This window comes from Acipenser ruthenus, chromosome 19 (genome assembly GCF_902713425.1).
Source record: "Acipenser ruthenus chromosome 19, fAciRut3.2 maternal haplotype, whole genome shotgun sequence".
Taxonomy (NCBI): Eukaryota; Metazoa; Chordata; class Actinopteri; order Acipenseriformes; family Acipenseridae; genus Acipenser; species Acipenser ruthenus.
Genome location: NC_081207.1, coordinates 21,145,022 through 21,159,768, shown reverse-complemented (window position 1 = coordinate 21,159,768; position 14,747 = coordinate 21,145,022). Strand labels below are relative to the sequence as shown.

The window sequence follows — 14,747 nt, the reverse complement described above, 5'->3', positions numbered from 1 at the left end:
TCTGATATGCATGTGTTAAATCCTATTGGCAGGTGTTTTGAAGGAGATAGCTTTTTAGCTTGTTCTGCTTCGCTGTAATTGACACGAGCACAGAAGCAATGCTCACTTAAAGACTTCAGCTGAGCACTGCAGGTTCCTGACCAACAGTGCAACATGACATGCCAATAAGTACAATACATTTTGAATATCGTAACGTTGAATGTCAGACATCTGTGATACTACAATTACTGTTAGCATCGGTTTTTCGTTACTATGTGTTGTTTTTGGTCAATTAAATCTGTTACTGTTCAGCTTTTATTTGCAAATTTTAATAGTGACATAAAATGTTTAGTTTCATTCCTTTTTATTCAATCTTGCCAGTTTCCGATCAGTCTCTCTCTGCTATTTCAGCAGTTGTTGTAGTGAGACCGGTTTGCTGGTCAATAGCCTCAAAATGGTTTGCTACATTCACTGTGGTTTGCTACTCTATTTGAAAGTCCCGTTGCACCCAATGTGTAAAGGTGTTGTACACCACTAGCAGATATAATGGACATGTATGTTTTAGGCTTAAAACTACCTGTTGATAATTGTATTGATTTTGTAAAACTGGGGTTATTTTCCCACCAAGGATAAAAACTGAAAGTTGTCTGACAAGAAAATCAAAAATGTTCTCCATTACTCTGCATTATGTATCCCTATCACTTTCTTACCACTCTGTATTTTACTCTGTTAAGAGTTTATCTCAAAGGAAAAAATAATCAAAATAATCTGATACAGCTGGCTGACCTATAGACTGAATAACCTTAATTCAGCATTCAAAACCATTCCTTTGACAATTAACCCTTTTTTAAAACCCTTGGGTGTAGAGTGAAAAGTCAAAGTCACTTTAAATGTAACCTTTCCTTATTTCTTATAGAGCAGACCTAATCTTCTGCATCACAGAGATACTCAAGACAACAGTGTAGAGAGTGCCAGGAGAATATTAGTCTCTGAGGGGCAGGCGAGGTGTTTTAAGAGGTCTGGAGGAAGACTTCATGGGGCTTTGAGTGAAATTGCTGTTTCCATTTAAATGCAAACACATCACCATCATTTTATTTTATGAAGTGTCGTACTTGTCCAGGATATTCCAATGCATTGCACAGTACAATGTGCATAAAACAAAGCTGATGAAGGAACCAGCCAAATACTAGTTTTTAAATATAATTTATATCAAAGATAACTCATAAGTAATATATTTTAATAAGTATATTAAAACGATGTATAGTTTTAATCTTTTGAGTGTCGTTCTATTTGTTTTAGCTATATATAAGATAGATTTGTTCCTACCCTGTGTGTATGATATTTATTGAACTAAATACTATATTAATAAAGAATTTTCTTAACCCATCGTGAAAAAAAGCAGAACTTTTTTGGGCACTATTTTGAAGCAAATTCAAATTCAAGACAACTTTTCAGAGAGGAATCTAATAGTTTTTCATTTATAAAGTGATTCTAAATCCATAAGAGTTTGGGGAAGTGCGTCCTATAACTTAGGGAACATGTGTAAACCAGTCTTATCTACTTATCTACTGAATACTCTGACAGAACTAGACTTGGAACCCAAAGTATGCCCAAATGGTTATACAGTAAATTAATAATTTAAAAGTTATTTTAAAAGAGTTTACCACAATTTGGAAGTGAAACATTGAACTGCCAGGGGCAATAGGTTGGTTGCTATGGTAATTTAGGGGGGTTCAGAGGTACCAGGTACTGATAAACATAAAACACACGGCTGACTCACTGATAAACCTTTGATACTGAGATTGTATTTATTGATTTATTAATTTTTATTACAGAAACAGGAAGTGGCTTCTTTGAAACTATTACAAATCATTGAGCTACTCATACCCACTACCTTCCTCACTGCAGCCTAGCCCTCTAAACACTGAACTACTCAAACAACTGCCTCCCACACTGCAGCCCTTATCAAAGAGATACTCAAATATTGTGTGGTTGTTATCAGCAGTGAAACAGTTAAGCAAGCTTGTTTTATGTTGAAAAAAATCACATAGCTTCCCTGGCACTCCAAGGAAACTTTGCCCCAGGGAGATACGACTCCACAGTGTCCATGCACTTTCAGATATGTGATTCATTTTCATGGCTGGCTTTAAAAAAAACATGCTAAAAAGATTTTTTTCATTTTGAAGAACTTCAGAAGCTTATATAGACAGGTAAGGTATTTATTTGACTTTTATACAGCTTCTACTTCTCTCAGTTGGCAGTACTTTAGGTGCAGGGTGACAGTGCTGGGAATGGGGTGATTTCGAGTTCATTATTAAGGTACAGGGTGTCAGTGTTCCTTAAACATAACAGCCTACCTTTAGTGAAATGTTAAACACAATACAATATAGACTACAGCACTTTTGGGAAGACCACCTCATGAATCAGTAGAAATTAGTTAATTAACCTTTTAAATGTTTACACAGGTACTTTTACCATGCTTAACCATGATTTTACTAGGCCTTGCAGTGTTTCTCACTATTAAACACTGAATAATACAGTATGCAGTAATACTAAAACCAACGTGTATACGAGAAGTGTTTCTCTGTCAAAATGAATGCCAAAGAATTTGACTAAGTTACATATTCAGCCACTGAGTGCCTTCCCTATTCTTTGACTATATTTTACCACACTATGCTATGCTTTTACCTCGTTTGTTTATTTGGTGACGTCTATCCTGGCAGGTTTCTACAGCAGGGATGCCCAGGTTACTGCGTTTCTTCCTGCCTTGCAGTATCCTGCTTGTGTGCAGGCTCAGCTCACTGATGTACACTGCCGCTGCACTGGAAAAACCTGAATGTCTTTATTCATTAGCGCGGCCTTACTTACATTGCACAGGGCTCTGTCAGGAGGATGTATAGAGAGGGAATATTTACAGCAGAGTGCCTTATCCAGGAACCATATATTATTCAGTATTTGTAATGTGTTCTGATGGAGCCATTCAGAATGGGATCGGTATTTGGTATTTGAGTTTTGTACATAGCATGTATACAAAGTCCATTGAGCTTGAATGACCAGATGAACCAGTTATACTATTGTTAACAATAATATAAATAACAATAACACTGAATTATTATAAATAAAAAACAAAATATTACCCAACAATACCATTACTGAAGATTTGTAGAACATACTGCACTGTGATCCAGATACAGTTGCATACTGTTACTGTCAGTGCAACCAAATATTTTGGTTTATACCATCCTAATACCATTGCTGTGTCAAAATATGAACATTTTACCACTGTGGTAGTGTTGTGGGTCACACAGTGCATGTCAACACCCTTTCAGGTTTTTTTGTTTTTTTTTGTTTTTTTTTTGCCAACTGATGTTATAAATGAAAACTGAAAGAAGTCTGTTCATTATAAAATATGATTTGCTGCCTTTCTTACAAAATGTAATTATATTTTCATCTACCACAATTAAACATAGTCTTGCGCTGTGAATGAAATGATCTGATTGGTCATCTATTAAACAGATTGCTTTGTAAAATACTGGTAAATGCAGGGATTACAATGAATAATTATTATTTTATTATTTATTTCTTAGGAGATGCCCTTATCCAGGGCAACTTATAATTGTTACAAGATATCACATTATTTTTACATACAATTACCTATTTATACAGTTGGGTTTTTACTGGAGCAATCTAGGTAAAGTACCTTGCTCAAGGGTACAGCAGCAGTGTCTTCCAACTGAGATTGAACCCACAACCCTCTAGTCTAGAGTCCAAAGCCCTAACCACTACTCCACACTGTTACAACCAGTCTACAATCAGTTGTAGTTTAAATGATAGATTTAAACAATACGTTTGAGGACTAATTACTATGACAAACATATAAAGTACAGTACAACGTCGCATATCCGACCCCCTGTGGACTGGGGTATAGGCGGATATGTGAAAAAGTCGGATTTGCAAACATCTATAGAAAAATCATTTACACATCCATAAATAGGTTAGTGAACAAAAACAACACTTTAAAAGTAAGCAAACGCAAATGAGATTAATTAGGCTACAAATACACAGTGTTGCTATGGGGTTTGCTATAAGCCATCTCCACGCAAAGCTTTTTTTAAAAAAAAATTACAAAACAATTTGTAAATGTACAGTAACCTGCAACTGATGGCTTCTTTCTTAACTGTAGAAGTCCCTGCTTCCCTGGTTCTGTTTTCTTAATAACTCTGTCACGGTACTTTGCACTCTTTCTTGATATTGCCAACAGCCAATAAGCTGCTCGGTTTGAATATTGCGTCGGCTATTTAAGCAAACGGCTATGCGACGTTCAACTGTAATTAGCATTATTTGCATGCAAGCCATTTTGATATTATTTACAGAATGTCTTAATGTTAGGTTGTTTCATTGAGGGAGACAAGACTATTGTGTGATCTGTACACTACCGCATTGTAACTAAAATGTTCTAGGAAGACAACACTTGAATTACTAGTTAAGTTGGTCTCATTGTAATATGGGAACATGACTATCACAGCACTGGACTCCCTCTCTCTCTTTCAGGGCACCAATGGGACAATCCCTGAGCTGCTACAATCCTGGAAGCAAGACATCTCAGCGGCCACTGAAGAACAAGCACCAGCTGAGTGCAGCATGTAACTTTGCAGAGCTTCTCGGGCCGGGTCGTGTGGACCTGAACCGGGCCTCAGAGGAAGAGCTGATGACCCTGCGTGGGGTGGGTCGCACCCTGGCCCGGGACATTGTGGCTTACCGGACCCGGATCGGGGGCTTCCGCAAGGTGGAGGACCTGGCACTGGTCACTGGGATGGGCGCCACCAGGATGGCGCAAATGAAATCCGAGGTGTTTGTTGGGGAGTCAGGGTCGGCCCCTAACCTGTTCAGCTTGGACCTCCTCTCCTCCACTAGAGTAGACATCAACAGGGCCTCACTGGGACAAATCCAGGGGCTGGCTGGGGTTACTGAGGAGGTTGCCCAGGGGATCCTGTTCCACCGGACCACGCAAGGGCCTTTCAGGAGGGCTGCGGAGCTTGGCAACATCAAGGGGGTCGACCCCGCCCTACTCGCCCGCCTTCTACCCCAAATTACTGTGGGGCTCCCCAGGCCTGCCTCCACTTACCCAGACTTGTGGAGAGAGGGGCTGGGCAGGCCCAATGCAGCTGCCTCCTTTCACAGCCTCCGGGAGGTGGATATGGGGCTCCCCCCGGGCTGGGTAGTCCCCGTGCGTCCTCTCTCCCAGCCCTTCTCTGGGGTGCACAATGGCAGGCCAGTGTTGCGGGTGGCCAGCTGGAACCTGAGAGAGTTCAGCACAGAGAAAGCCCAGAACCCTGGGGTGCGGGAGGTGATATGCAGGACACTGCTGGAGAACGGGTGAGTGGACTCCACTGAAGGGTTAGCACTGAGATACCTCAGTATTGGGAAGTCATGTGCTCTGGAATGTACTGTGTTTCTGGAGAATCAGAGATGGAGTAGTAATTTATTTTCTCCCGGTGTCAGGATCCAGCTGCTGGCTGTGCAAGAGGTTTTACAGGAAGAAGCTCTTGAGAAGGTAAGACATGCTCAAAGCTTCAGATTTGACTTTCTTTCACTTTCTTTGAATTCTTTTACAGTGGGGCAGGGGGTCTGCTGGATACTACTTGTCATTGATCTGTTTCTTCCAGAGATCAAAAACAAAAAACACTTCAAATCTGGTATTTTTCTTGGTGGAATTATTGTATAAAAAGGAGGTGATTATCAATTGCTGCTGTAGGGTGAAAAAATATCTAACCAGATTGATATATCTGTGTTTTTGTAAGTGTTGATGAACATTATACATGGTTATACCATGCATTATTATAGTTTACCCTGGTTTGCCATGTCTTTGAATATGCTTTATCATACCTCTCTAGGATTTACAAGGCTTACCTTTGCTTTAGCATGCTTTCACTATGCTTTATTACACTTTGCTATACTTTTACTATGGGAAGCTTTTATAAGGGACTTGGGATTGGAACACACTTTTATTGGTGTCTTACTGAATACCTAGCTGGAAGTAAAACCTCAGCACAGTATGCACAATAATTACTGTATATTAAGTTAAAATTGTTTAATTAAGTAAATCAAGATTGCAGTTCACGATGCTATTGATAAGAGAGAGGGTTGGAAGTTTATTCCTGCTTTTCAAAGTATTGTTTAACCTAAGGGAAAACATGGGAGAACTAAGTTAAACTTTTATACATAGTTGTTGTTGTTTTTTGGTAGATACTGTAACTGATTTTTACTTTGTCAAATCTCAGGTTTGTCTGGAGCTGGAGAAGCCCAGCACTGCAGGTGTACGCAAGTGGCCGGGAGACAGGGGGACCTGGCGTTACGTTCTGATAGACGCTCCCCAGGGACAAGAGACTCAGGTAAAGCTCTGTGAGGCTCAGTGAACTTATGGTGGACTGGACTTGTGTATTCACCGTTGGGGGGGGGGATGTCTAAGACACAAGGAGACTCTTAATGTTATTCCCTTGAACCACACATTTATTGAGCCACTTAATCAGCACCTGATCTATGTGTTCATCTGCATTCCCGTTTAAATAATGTACCTGTAATTTTTATTTTCATTGTTAACATCCTGACAACTTTTTACACTTATAACTTTAAAATCTGTTTCAAAGCTCTTTTCAAAATGGACGCTCTAGTGCACTGGGGTTTGAGATCTGTCCTCTAAATCACTGCAGGAAGAGTGATAAAAAAAAAAGTAGTAGTACTCTGGCCTTTCTTGTCCGTACCACATCATGGATCGTTATTGCTGTGTTACCTGTTTGACAATGTGGGAAATAATCCTTACACTATCAGTGCACTAAAGTGGCCATTTTGAAAACAGCTTTGAAAAAGACTTTAAAGTTATAAGTGTAAAAAGTTGTCAGTATGTTATCAATGAAAAGTATAATTACAGGTACATTATTTAAACAGTTGTAGCAACACGTGGGGACATGTAACGGCATATTTTTGGAACCCAGTTACTTACTCTTTAAAGACCCACACAAAAGTATCTGACTAACGTTCTCCTTACAGGAAGTAGAAAGGGTGGCCTTCCTATGGGACTGCAGTTCTGGGTTAGAGTTGCTCCAAGCCGTCACCGTGGAGACCCAAAAAGAAGGAGTGAGTGGGCCGCACAGCCAGCCACTGCTGGGGAGCTTCAAGGTAGGGCTCTGCTGGCTAATTCAGCCAGGAATACAAGTTACTGGGAACTTGATAGCTTTTACCATTTGAACCCAGATACAATGAACACATATTGTCAAAGTCAATAAATTTGTTAAACCATTAACTGTGCTGGCCTTTATCTTGTATAATTCCTAAAGATGAGCTAGCTAGTTATCGAGATAGAAAGTGTTGCTGATTGCCCCAGCAATGGCTGGTTTACTGTAATGCTGCTGTTACTGTGTCCAGATGGGAGATCTAGAATTCAGCCTCATCAACCTGCACCTGAGGCCTGACTCCCCGGCCAGAACTGGACAGCCTGCAGAAGCCTCTCTGGACCTGCTGAAACTGGAACCTCTGAAGCCCTTCCTTCAAGGTAACTGGTGTCAGGGTAGAATCAATACTGCTGAGCTTATTTCAATTGAACCATTTCTATGCCAGTGCTCTGAAGCCAATAGGGGACTATTTATTTCATCTAAACCATGGCGGCTCTAAATGCAGACACAGAGATAAAAATTTGAGAAGTAAGGTTATGAAAAATCAAGCATCTAACAGTGCAAGCAAATCTCTTTAGTGCATCCCTGCCTGTGTAAATATGTACAACACTTTAGTGATTTAAAGGAAGATGGTATTTTGATACGTCACCTTTTAGATCAATTAAATATACTCCAATCCTTTTCACTTTCTTAAACATGCTTTTGTCTTTTAAATGCCGGTATCAATGTCCCCAGCCAGTATCAAAGTCCCCAGCCAGTATCAGCTGCAGTATTTGGACCTGTGAGCTTCTGATAGAGTGTCTCATACTGAATTTCAGATGCTTGAAAGTATTACTTGTGTGGGCACACTAGCTTAGCTTGCAGCTGGGTATACAGAGAACCACATCTTTGTAAGTCTGTTACTGCAGCAAAGAATGCTGGTCAGATAACTATATATGTCAATGCATTTGGTCATATTAGAATATTAAAAATGTTATCAGTTACCACTCTGTTCTAAATCATGATCTTTGAAGGATATGGCATGCAAACAGAGCTTTCTTTAACTTGCTATAGCAAATACTTACGCAAAAAAACTATACGGTCACAGACAAAAGTATTGACATCCTATGCTATTGTACCATAATTCAAGGTAACAGAAGGATAAGCATTTAGTAAGCTTTAGCCTCTTTTTAATAAAATAAAAGGCAAAATACACAATTTCTAGCAATTTAACTAATACTCCTTATCAAAAAACAAAAACTTATTTCATTTAAAGTATTCATTCATGATAAAAGTATTGGCACCCCTGCTTTAATATTTCATGTGTCCTCCTTTTGCTTTTATTACGACTTTTAAACGTTTATTCTTAACTAGTGTGTTACATCTTGTTGGTGAAATCTGGACCCATTCTGTCTTGTATATTTCCTTCAGTTCAAACAGGTTGGATACACAAGGCTAAATGGTATCCCCACATCCTACCACCACTGCTGCTGTACATGTTAATGTCAAAACTGTTGTTTCAGATTTGTTTGAGAAGGCGCTGCTGACTTTGGGTCACTTGGGTCTGAGCCCGGACGCCAGTGAGTTTGCTGTGCTGAGGGAAAAACAGCTGGAGCCCCTGGTCTCTGCCGACTGTTCCACCGAGCTGACGGGAAATGGTGGGGAGGGGGAAGGTTCACTGCAAAACATCTGGGCCAGTCACACAGCACAGGACTCTTACACAGGTACATCCGGCAGAGGCAAGCACATATTCACACCCAGACAAATAACACAAGCTCACACACTTACTTACAAATCGAAAAGGACAGGCAATGTAAAGATGTGGTTGTGGCTGGTTCTTAACTGGGGATTCTTTTCTGGTTGGTCAGTGCTGATGGTGAGCGCATTGACTCACTGTTATTATTGGGGAACCCCTGTTAAATGAAGACCCTATGTTTCTTCTTTGGGTTGTATCACTAGGGATACACGTGGGAGAGTTAGATTGGCATTTGGGCTTGCAGGGGCTCTGTTTGAAATATTAGAGCAAGTATGCATCAGAGCAAGGCGTAGTGACAGTGCAGAGGTTTTGGGTGTAGGACTGACACCTGTAGCCACATGGCACTGGGAAAGCCCAGGTGCATGTGTCAATTATAAAAGTGTCACGTTTTAAAATGGATTTTGAGTTTGTTTAGTTTTGCAATGGACCCTAGTGGGAGACCTGCCACAACCACCCACAAAAGCGATAGAGGAATGTAAACTAATTACTATACCCTGCTGTGGGCAGGAACTGTAGATCTCAATTTGTCAGGAAAGGTGATGAACCTGCTAAACAGAGGCACCCACCATTAGAGGTCAGAGATCCACAGGCCCCAGGAAAAACTGAAACGTTAAACGAAGCCACGCAGAAATACATTGTTGTCTAATTCCTGGTAGATATTTAGTTTATTAAGTATGTTTGTATTTGTTCTCAGGTCGCTGGGGGGTGATACGATTGGGTCTGAGCAGTCCCTGGATCCCTGACGGATGGTCCTGGGGAGGCATAGTGTCCACTCACTGCCCAGTGTGGGTGGAGCTTTATATGAAGTAGCCAATCGACATCACTGTTGCTGACCACTCTAATGTCACAGTAACTTTTGACTTGCCCAATATGGGCGGAAAGCAGAAAACTTGTCAAATGGCAAAAACTTTGCTCAGGAGACTTTTGTTTCAATTGCTTTTTCTGTGGGAATTCTTCTATAATCTGGTCTATAGCGGGTGGTTTTCTTTTTTTTGTTTGTTTTATTTCAGAATTATTGTTAATTCATACCAACGTAACTGACCAGATCCAAACCGATTACGGCTGATGGAAAGCAGGAATGAGTAACAGAATTTTATGTGCCTGCATAGAATTATTAAAAAAAAATTATGAGAGGAGAATGATATGGTAACACTATTAAAGTAAACAGCATGTAGTAAGATCCGTCCACTGTTGACGACCCTCATGATCTCTTGCAAGTATTTATTTGGTCTGAACAGGGAATTATTTTGTACTTTACTTTACCCGCAGGCTGTTTATCGGCCCAGTGTATTAATTCCATTTCACTTATGAATATATCGTAAATATTTTTTTAAACTTTGTTGACTTGCCTTTTCTAAATTTTCACATTAAAAAGCAGCACACCATTTTAATTCATACTGTGAAGGGTAATTGCTTCTCATCAGCTTGTCACCAACTAATTTCACGAGTCTTCCTCTCCTTTCTGAAATGCACAAACCTGCTGCATTGAAAGAACCCATTCCCAACATAGGAGGCTTGTTGCTAGGGAAGTGATGTCACTGCCCTGTGCCTTTTGTTACATTGCTGCCTGCTACAACTGAACAACTCGTCAGCTAAAATGAAAAACCGCTTCAGTAAGTAGATATTTAATTTGCTTTGTGTTATTGTGCAATGCGTGGGTCAGCTGAACCAGATACAAATGAATTGGTATCTTACTGCTACCATGAACCTCCATATTGTAAATACCTTGTCACCCTGTGCCTGTGCAGTAGCATTTACTATAGTGATAAAAGAGACTGCTCAGTGTTGAGGGTCAAGAATGAAGAACTTCTGCTTACATGTATTATTACATGTACAAAATGTTTTTGATGTTGTTATATTATTATTATTATTATTATTATTATTATTATTATTATTATAGGACAAGGATTTATAAGATGGTACTTTTGCCCCCAACAACAGTCACAAATTAAATATTCACTAAGGAAGTAGTTTTTGTTTGTTTTTTGGGGGGGTGGGGGGGAGGGGCGGGGAAATACCATAAAGTGTATTTGCAGAAATTAACTTGTTGCTACATTTAAACTATTGTTCAGCATGTTAAGCATTAAGAGGTGCGAGAAAATATTAAACGATAATATTGTTTAAAGATGGTGCTGAATTTAGAAATACTAAAATATTGAAACATATGCCATTGAATTTTAGCTGCTTTTAGTATTTCTAAATTCAGCACTATTCAGTGTAGTGCTCTGTGGCAGTCTGCCTTGCCCTGTGTGTATTTTATGTTTATATGTTGCATGTGGTGTTAATGTTGGTGTATATATATTGGTGCACGGGATATAATGTGGGATATTTAGCAGAAGTGTTGTTAAAATATATAGTATTTAGGCACGGGGATTGCACAATCACTTCACATGCAGATAAAGTATGTAATAGTATGTGAGCACAGGGATTGCACAAATTAGTTCACGCGCTGGGATTCAAGTGAATAATTAATTTGTGATTGAATCCCGGCACAACTGTATATATAGGTGCGCGTTTCACTCACTCGGGGTTGTGTGTGTTCAAGAGTGCAGAACAGGAGGGAGAAAGTAGGAAGGAAACTTTAAAGTACAATAACAATTGCTGTTTCGTGATGGAAGCACCAGCACGGTATTTGTTTGTTCGTCCGCTGTTTGGTTTTGTTTCGTCTGTTTTGTCTGTCTATTTATTGTGGCCAATGCTCAGTTTGTTTTGTTAAGTGTTTTTCGTTTTTGTTCAGCTGTTTTATTTGGTAATTTACAATAAACCGGTGCAACAGCGCCATTCACCATTCGCTTACCACTCTGTGTGTTTCTGTTCCGGGTCTGACGTCACCGCACAAGCCATCCTGTGACATGCTCATATTTAAAAAATGATGAAAAGTAGGAAAAAATTACCTTAAAATGGGCAAAATGGCACAAGTGGGCCTTCAGTACATAGCACTTGATACCTGTGGAAAAAATCAGATTGTGGAAAAGACCAATAACTTCTGGAAATATACTCCCCATGGTAGTTCCAAAAGGTGAAACAGCATCCATAGTAAATATTTAATTTTCGTCCAACACTTGTAAGCAAAATCCCCATCCTGCTGTCCTTTAGTCTTAAACTACAGTATCACCTCATTCAGTATTAATGCTGTATCGGTTAACCGAGATCCCTTTGAGATTTACAGAACCTTTCCTTAGGGAACTAACCAACCACAACTATGATTTGTATTTTCATTCAAGTTCAGGATCTTAATCACTGAACTGATCAGTCCAGAGCCTTGTCCTAACCAGGCATTTATTGTTTGATGGATCTCGTTGGAATAAGAATCTGGATGAGGGTGGACTGCAGCAGTCGCACATGAGTACCACTGGTCAGGGGTTGAACTTGCTGTGCAGAAGCTGATAAAATAGCTCTTTCCAGGTTCAATTAGAAGGGCTTCTTGAATTCAGACACGTCACCACAGTTTGAAACTGTGAGGCCCCTGTCTCATTAAACCAGTAGTTGAGGGCTTTAGATGACAACATTTGCGTGATGACTATCATCCTACCATATGACCATTTTTATTATTATTGTCAGTTGTATTCTATATTAACAACTGGTATTAAAACAAGCCTGCATCTGAATGCAAACATAGCCAATTTCATAACTGCTGGTGTCTGTAAAGGGGTCAAAGTTACACAGCTTTGATCCCCAATTTCATTTTGCTTTATTTTGTCACAGATCTTGCATGATAACAGTAACACGTTTTTAAGTACAAGTTACAATCACTTGGTATTGATTTAGTTCAGTTTGTCAGTTGAGGCATAACAGAATGGAAACCAAGCTCTACAAGTTACACTAATCTTTCGGCGTAAGATGCAGCAGCATTGTAATTGCAGGCACGCAAGCCAGAAAATACTATGAACAGCTTCTCAAGCAAAGGTAAAGATTACCTTGAACCTGCAACACTGTAGATCCTTACATTGAAAGAAATTAAATAACTTCAATGACAAAGTCTTTCTCAAGGTCTTGAATGCAGAAATGATTTTAGATTCACATACTTATTCACTTTTTTCTTGCCCATGTGACTTGTGGTTATGTCCTATTCGTGGATAATTAGCACACACACACAGAGGTACCTCATAATGGGACCATTAAGAGATCAATCTGCATACACCCAATGATCTAAGCATGTGAATCCAAACTCTTTTCAACATTTAAGACATTGAGAAAGACTGTCATTGAAGTTATTTATTATTATTATTATTTGTTTATTTAGCAGACGCCTTTATCCAAGGTGACATACAGAGACTAGGGTGTGTGAACTATGCATCAGCTGCAGAGTCACTTACAATTACGTCTCACCCAAAAGACGGAGCACAAGGAGGTTAAGTGACTTGCTCAGGGTCACATAATGAGGTGGGATTTGAACCGGGAACCTCCTGGTTTTCTTTTCTTTAACCACTGGACCACACAGCCTCAAAATTTAGCACTTTTGGGTTTAATAGTTATGGATGATTGACGCCACCATTATAAACCTAATTTCATTTTTTTCCCTCTCATGTCCCTAAGGAAGACATTCCTATCTATATGTTCTGCTCTGATTTCAAACCAAAATAAGCAAAAGTTATGTGAATTTCCCACTTGTAACGAGACAACTGTAACCAAGTTTAAAACCTGCACAATAGAAAAAAAAAAAACATTAAAAAATATATTTATAATTTACCTTTTATCAGTGAGACCAGCAAAAACAGGCAATAGATGAATCCCCATATTCTCAAGAAAACAGAGGATATTTCCTGGGGTCCTAAAGTGAAGCAACAGAAAAGGACCATCACTCCAATTCAAGATTTGAAATTAGCCAGACTCTGCTCAACACAATGAAAACACCCAGAAGTAGACAATAACACAGAATATCAGCACCCTTCTGATTAAGGTGTAGGCCATCTTTGCACAGCAGGTGTTCCAGTTATGAACCCAAACCCCTCCTATATGCAACTCTTTTTCTAGCCATATATTTATACCCATTATCCAGCTGTCTCTACCTCCATATGTATCGTGGAAATAGACTGCCTCCCACATAAATGATATAAGGTTGTACAATGAACTGGTGAGACAATTAAGAGTACTGTTTCCAATTCAGTTCACCACAGCACCAAGGGGACTGTTGGCCCTGGACAGAGTCCAGCTAGACTAATCCCAGGGCTTTAAGGGGTGAGCTACAAACATAGTCTGAAAGAACTGAATCGCTTTAGCCTGGAACGAAGAAGAATTAGGAGAGACACGACTGAAGTCTTTAAAATCTTAAAAGGAGTAGACATGGTGAACCCTAACCAATACCAGGACAAGAGGACAGAGTGGGAAATTAAGTGGATACATACTTAGGACTGAGGGAAGGAGACACTTCTTGACACAAAGTGTGGTATCAAACCTAATCACTTGGATGCTTTAAGACCCAACTTGCAGAGATCAATCAGCAACTAGGAACCGGACCCCCGTCCCCCTCCTCCCTCGCCCTAAAGAATTGAATGCTAGTAAGTGAACGCAAGTGGTGGAAATTAATTAGACAAATGGTAAAATATTTCCTGTTTACAGTAAATTTTAATTTGTTAAGGGCATTTTCATAAAAAAAACATTATCTAAGGAATAAAGAAAGCCTACCTTGATGTGCTCTTTAGCCTGTTTAGGAGCCTGTTGTTGGTGAGTCCAGTTTGAATTTCACTGAAGGACACCCAAAATCCAGTGGAAAACACTTCAGGAATGCTTACCAAATATAACAGAGCGACTGTCTTTGTAACATTTTTGTCTAGGTAGAGACAGAAATTAGGACGAACACCCCAACTAACCATTTCATAAATAAACTGTAAGCTGTCTGGAAATATTTCTGAATAACCAAGAAT

The 14,747-nt window shown here is 39.5% G+C and overlaps 1 protein-coding gene across 1 annotated transcript; it reads left to right on the top strand.

Moving 5' to 3' along the window:
- The first annotated feature begins 2,036 nt into the window (after positions 1-2,036).
- Positions 2,037-10,274, top strand: LOC117424050 (endonuclease/exonuclease/phosphatase family domain-containing protein 1-like). Its single transcript, XM_034040077.3, has 8 exons — positions 2,037-2,189; positions 4,531-5,355; positions 5,482-5,533; positions 6,261-6,371; positions 7,027-7,155; positions 7,402-7,528; positions 8,651-8,851; positions 9,578-10,274. Exons 2-8 carry the CDS (start codon positions 4,538-4,540, stop codon positions 9,691-9,693), a joined length of 1,554 nt encoding a protein of 517 aa, XP_033895968.3. The 5' UTR covers positions 2,037-2,189; positions 4,531-4,537; the 3' UTR covers positions 9,694-10,274.
- The last annotated feature ends 4,473 nt before the right edge of the window (positions 10,275-14,747 follow it).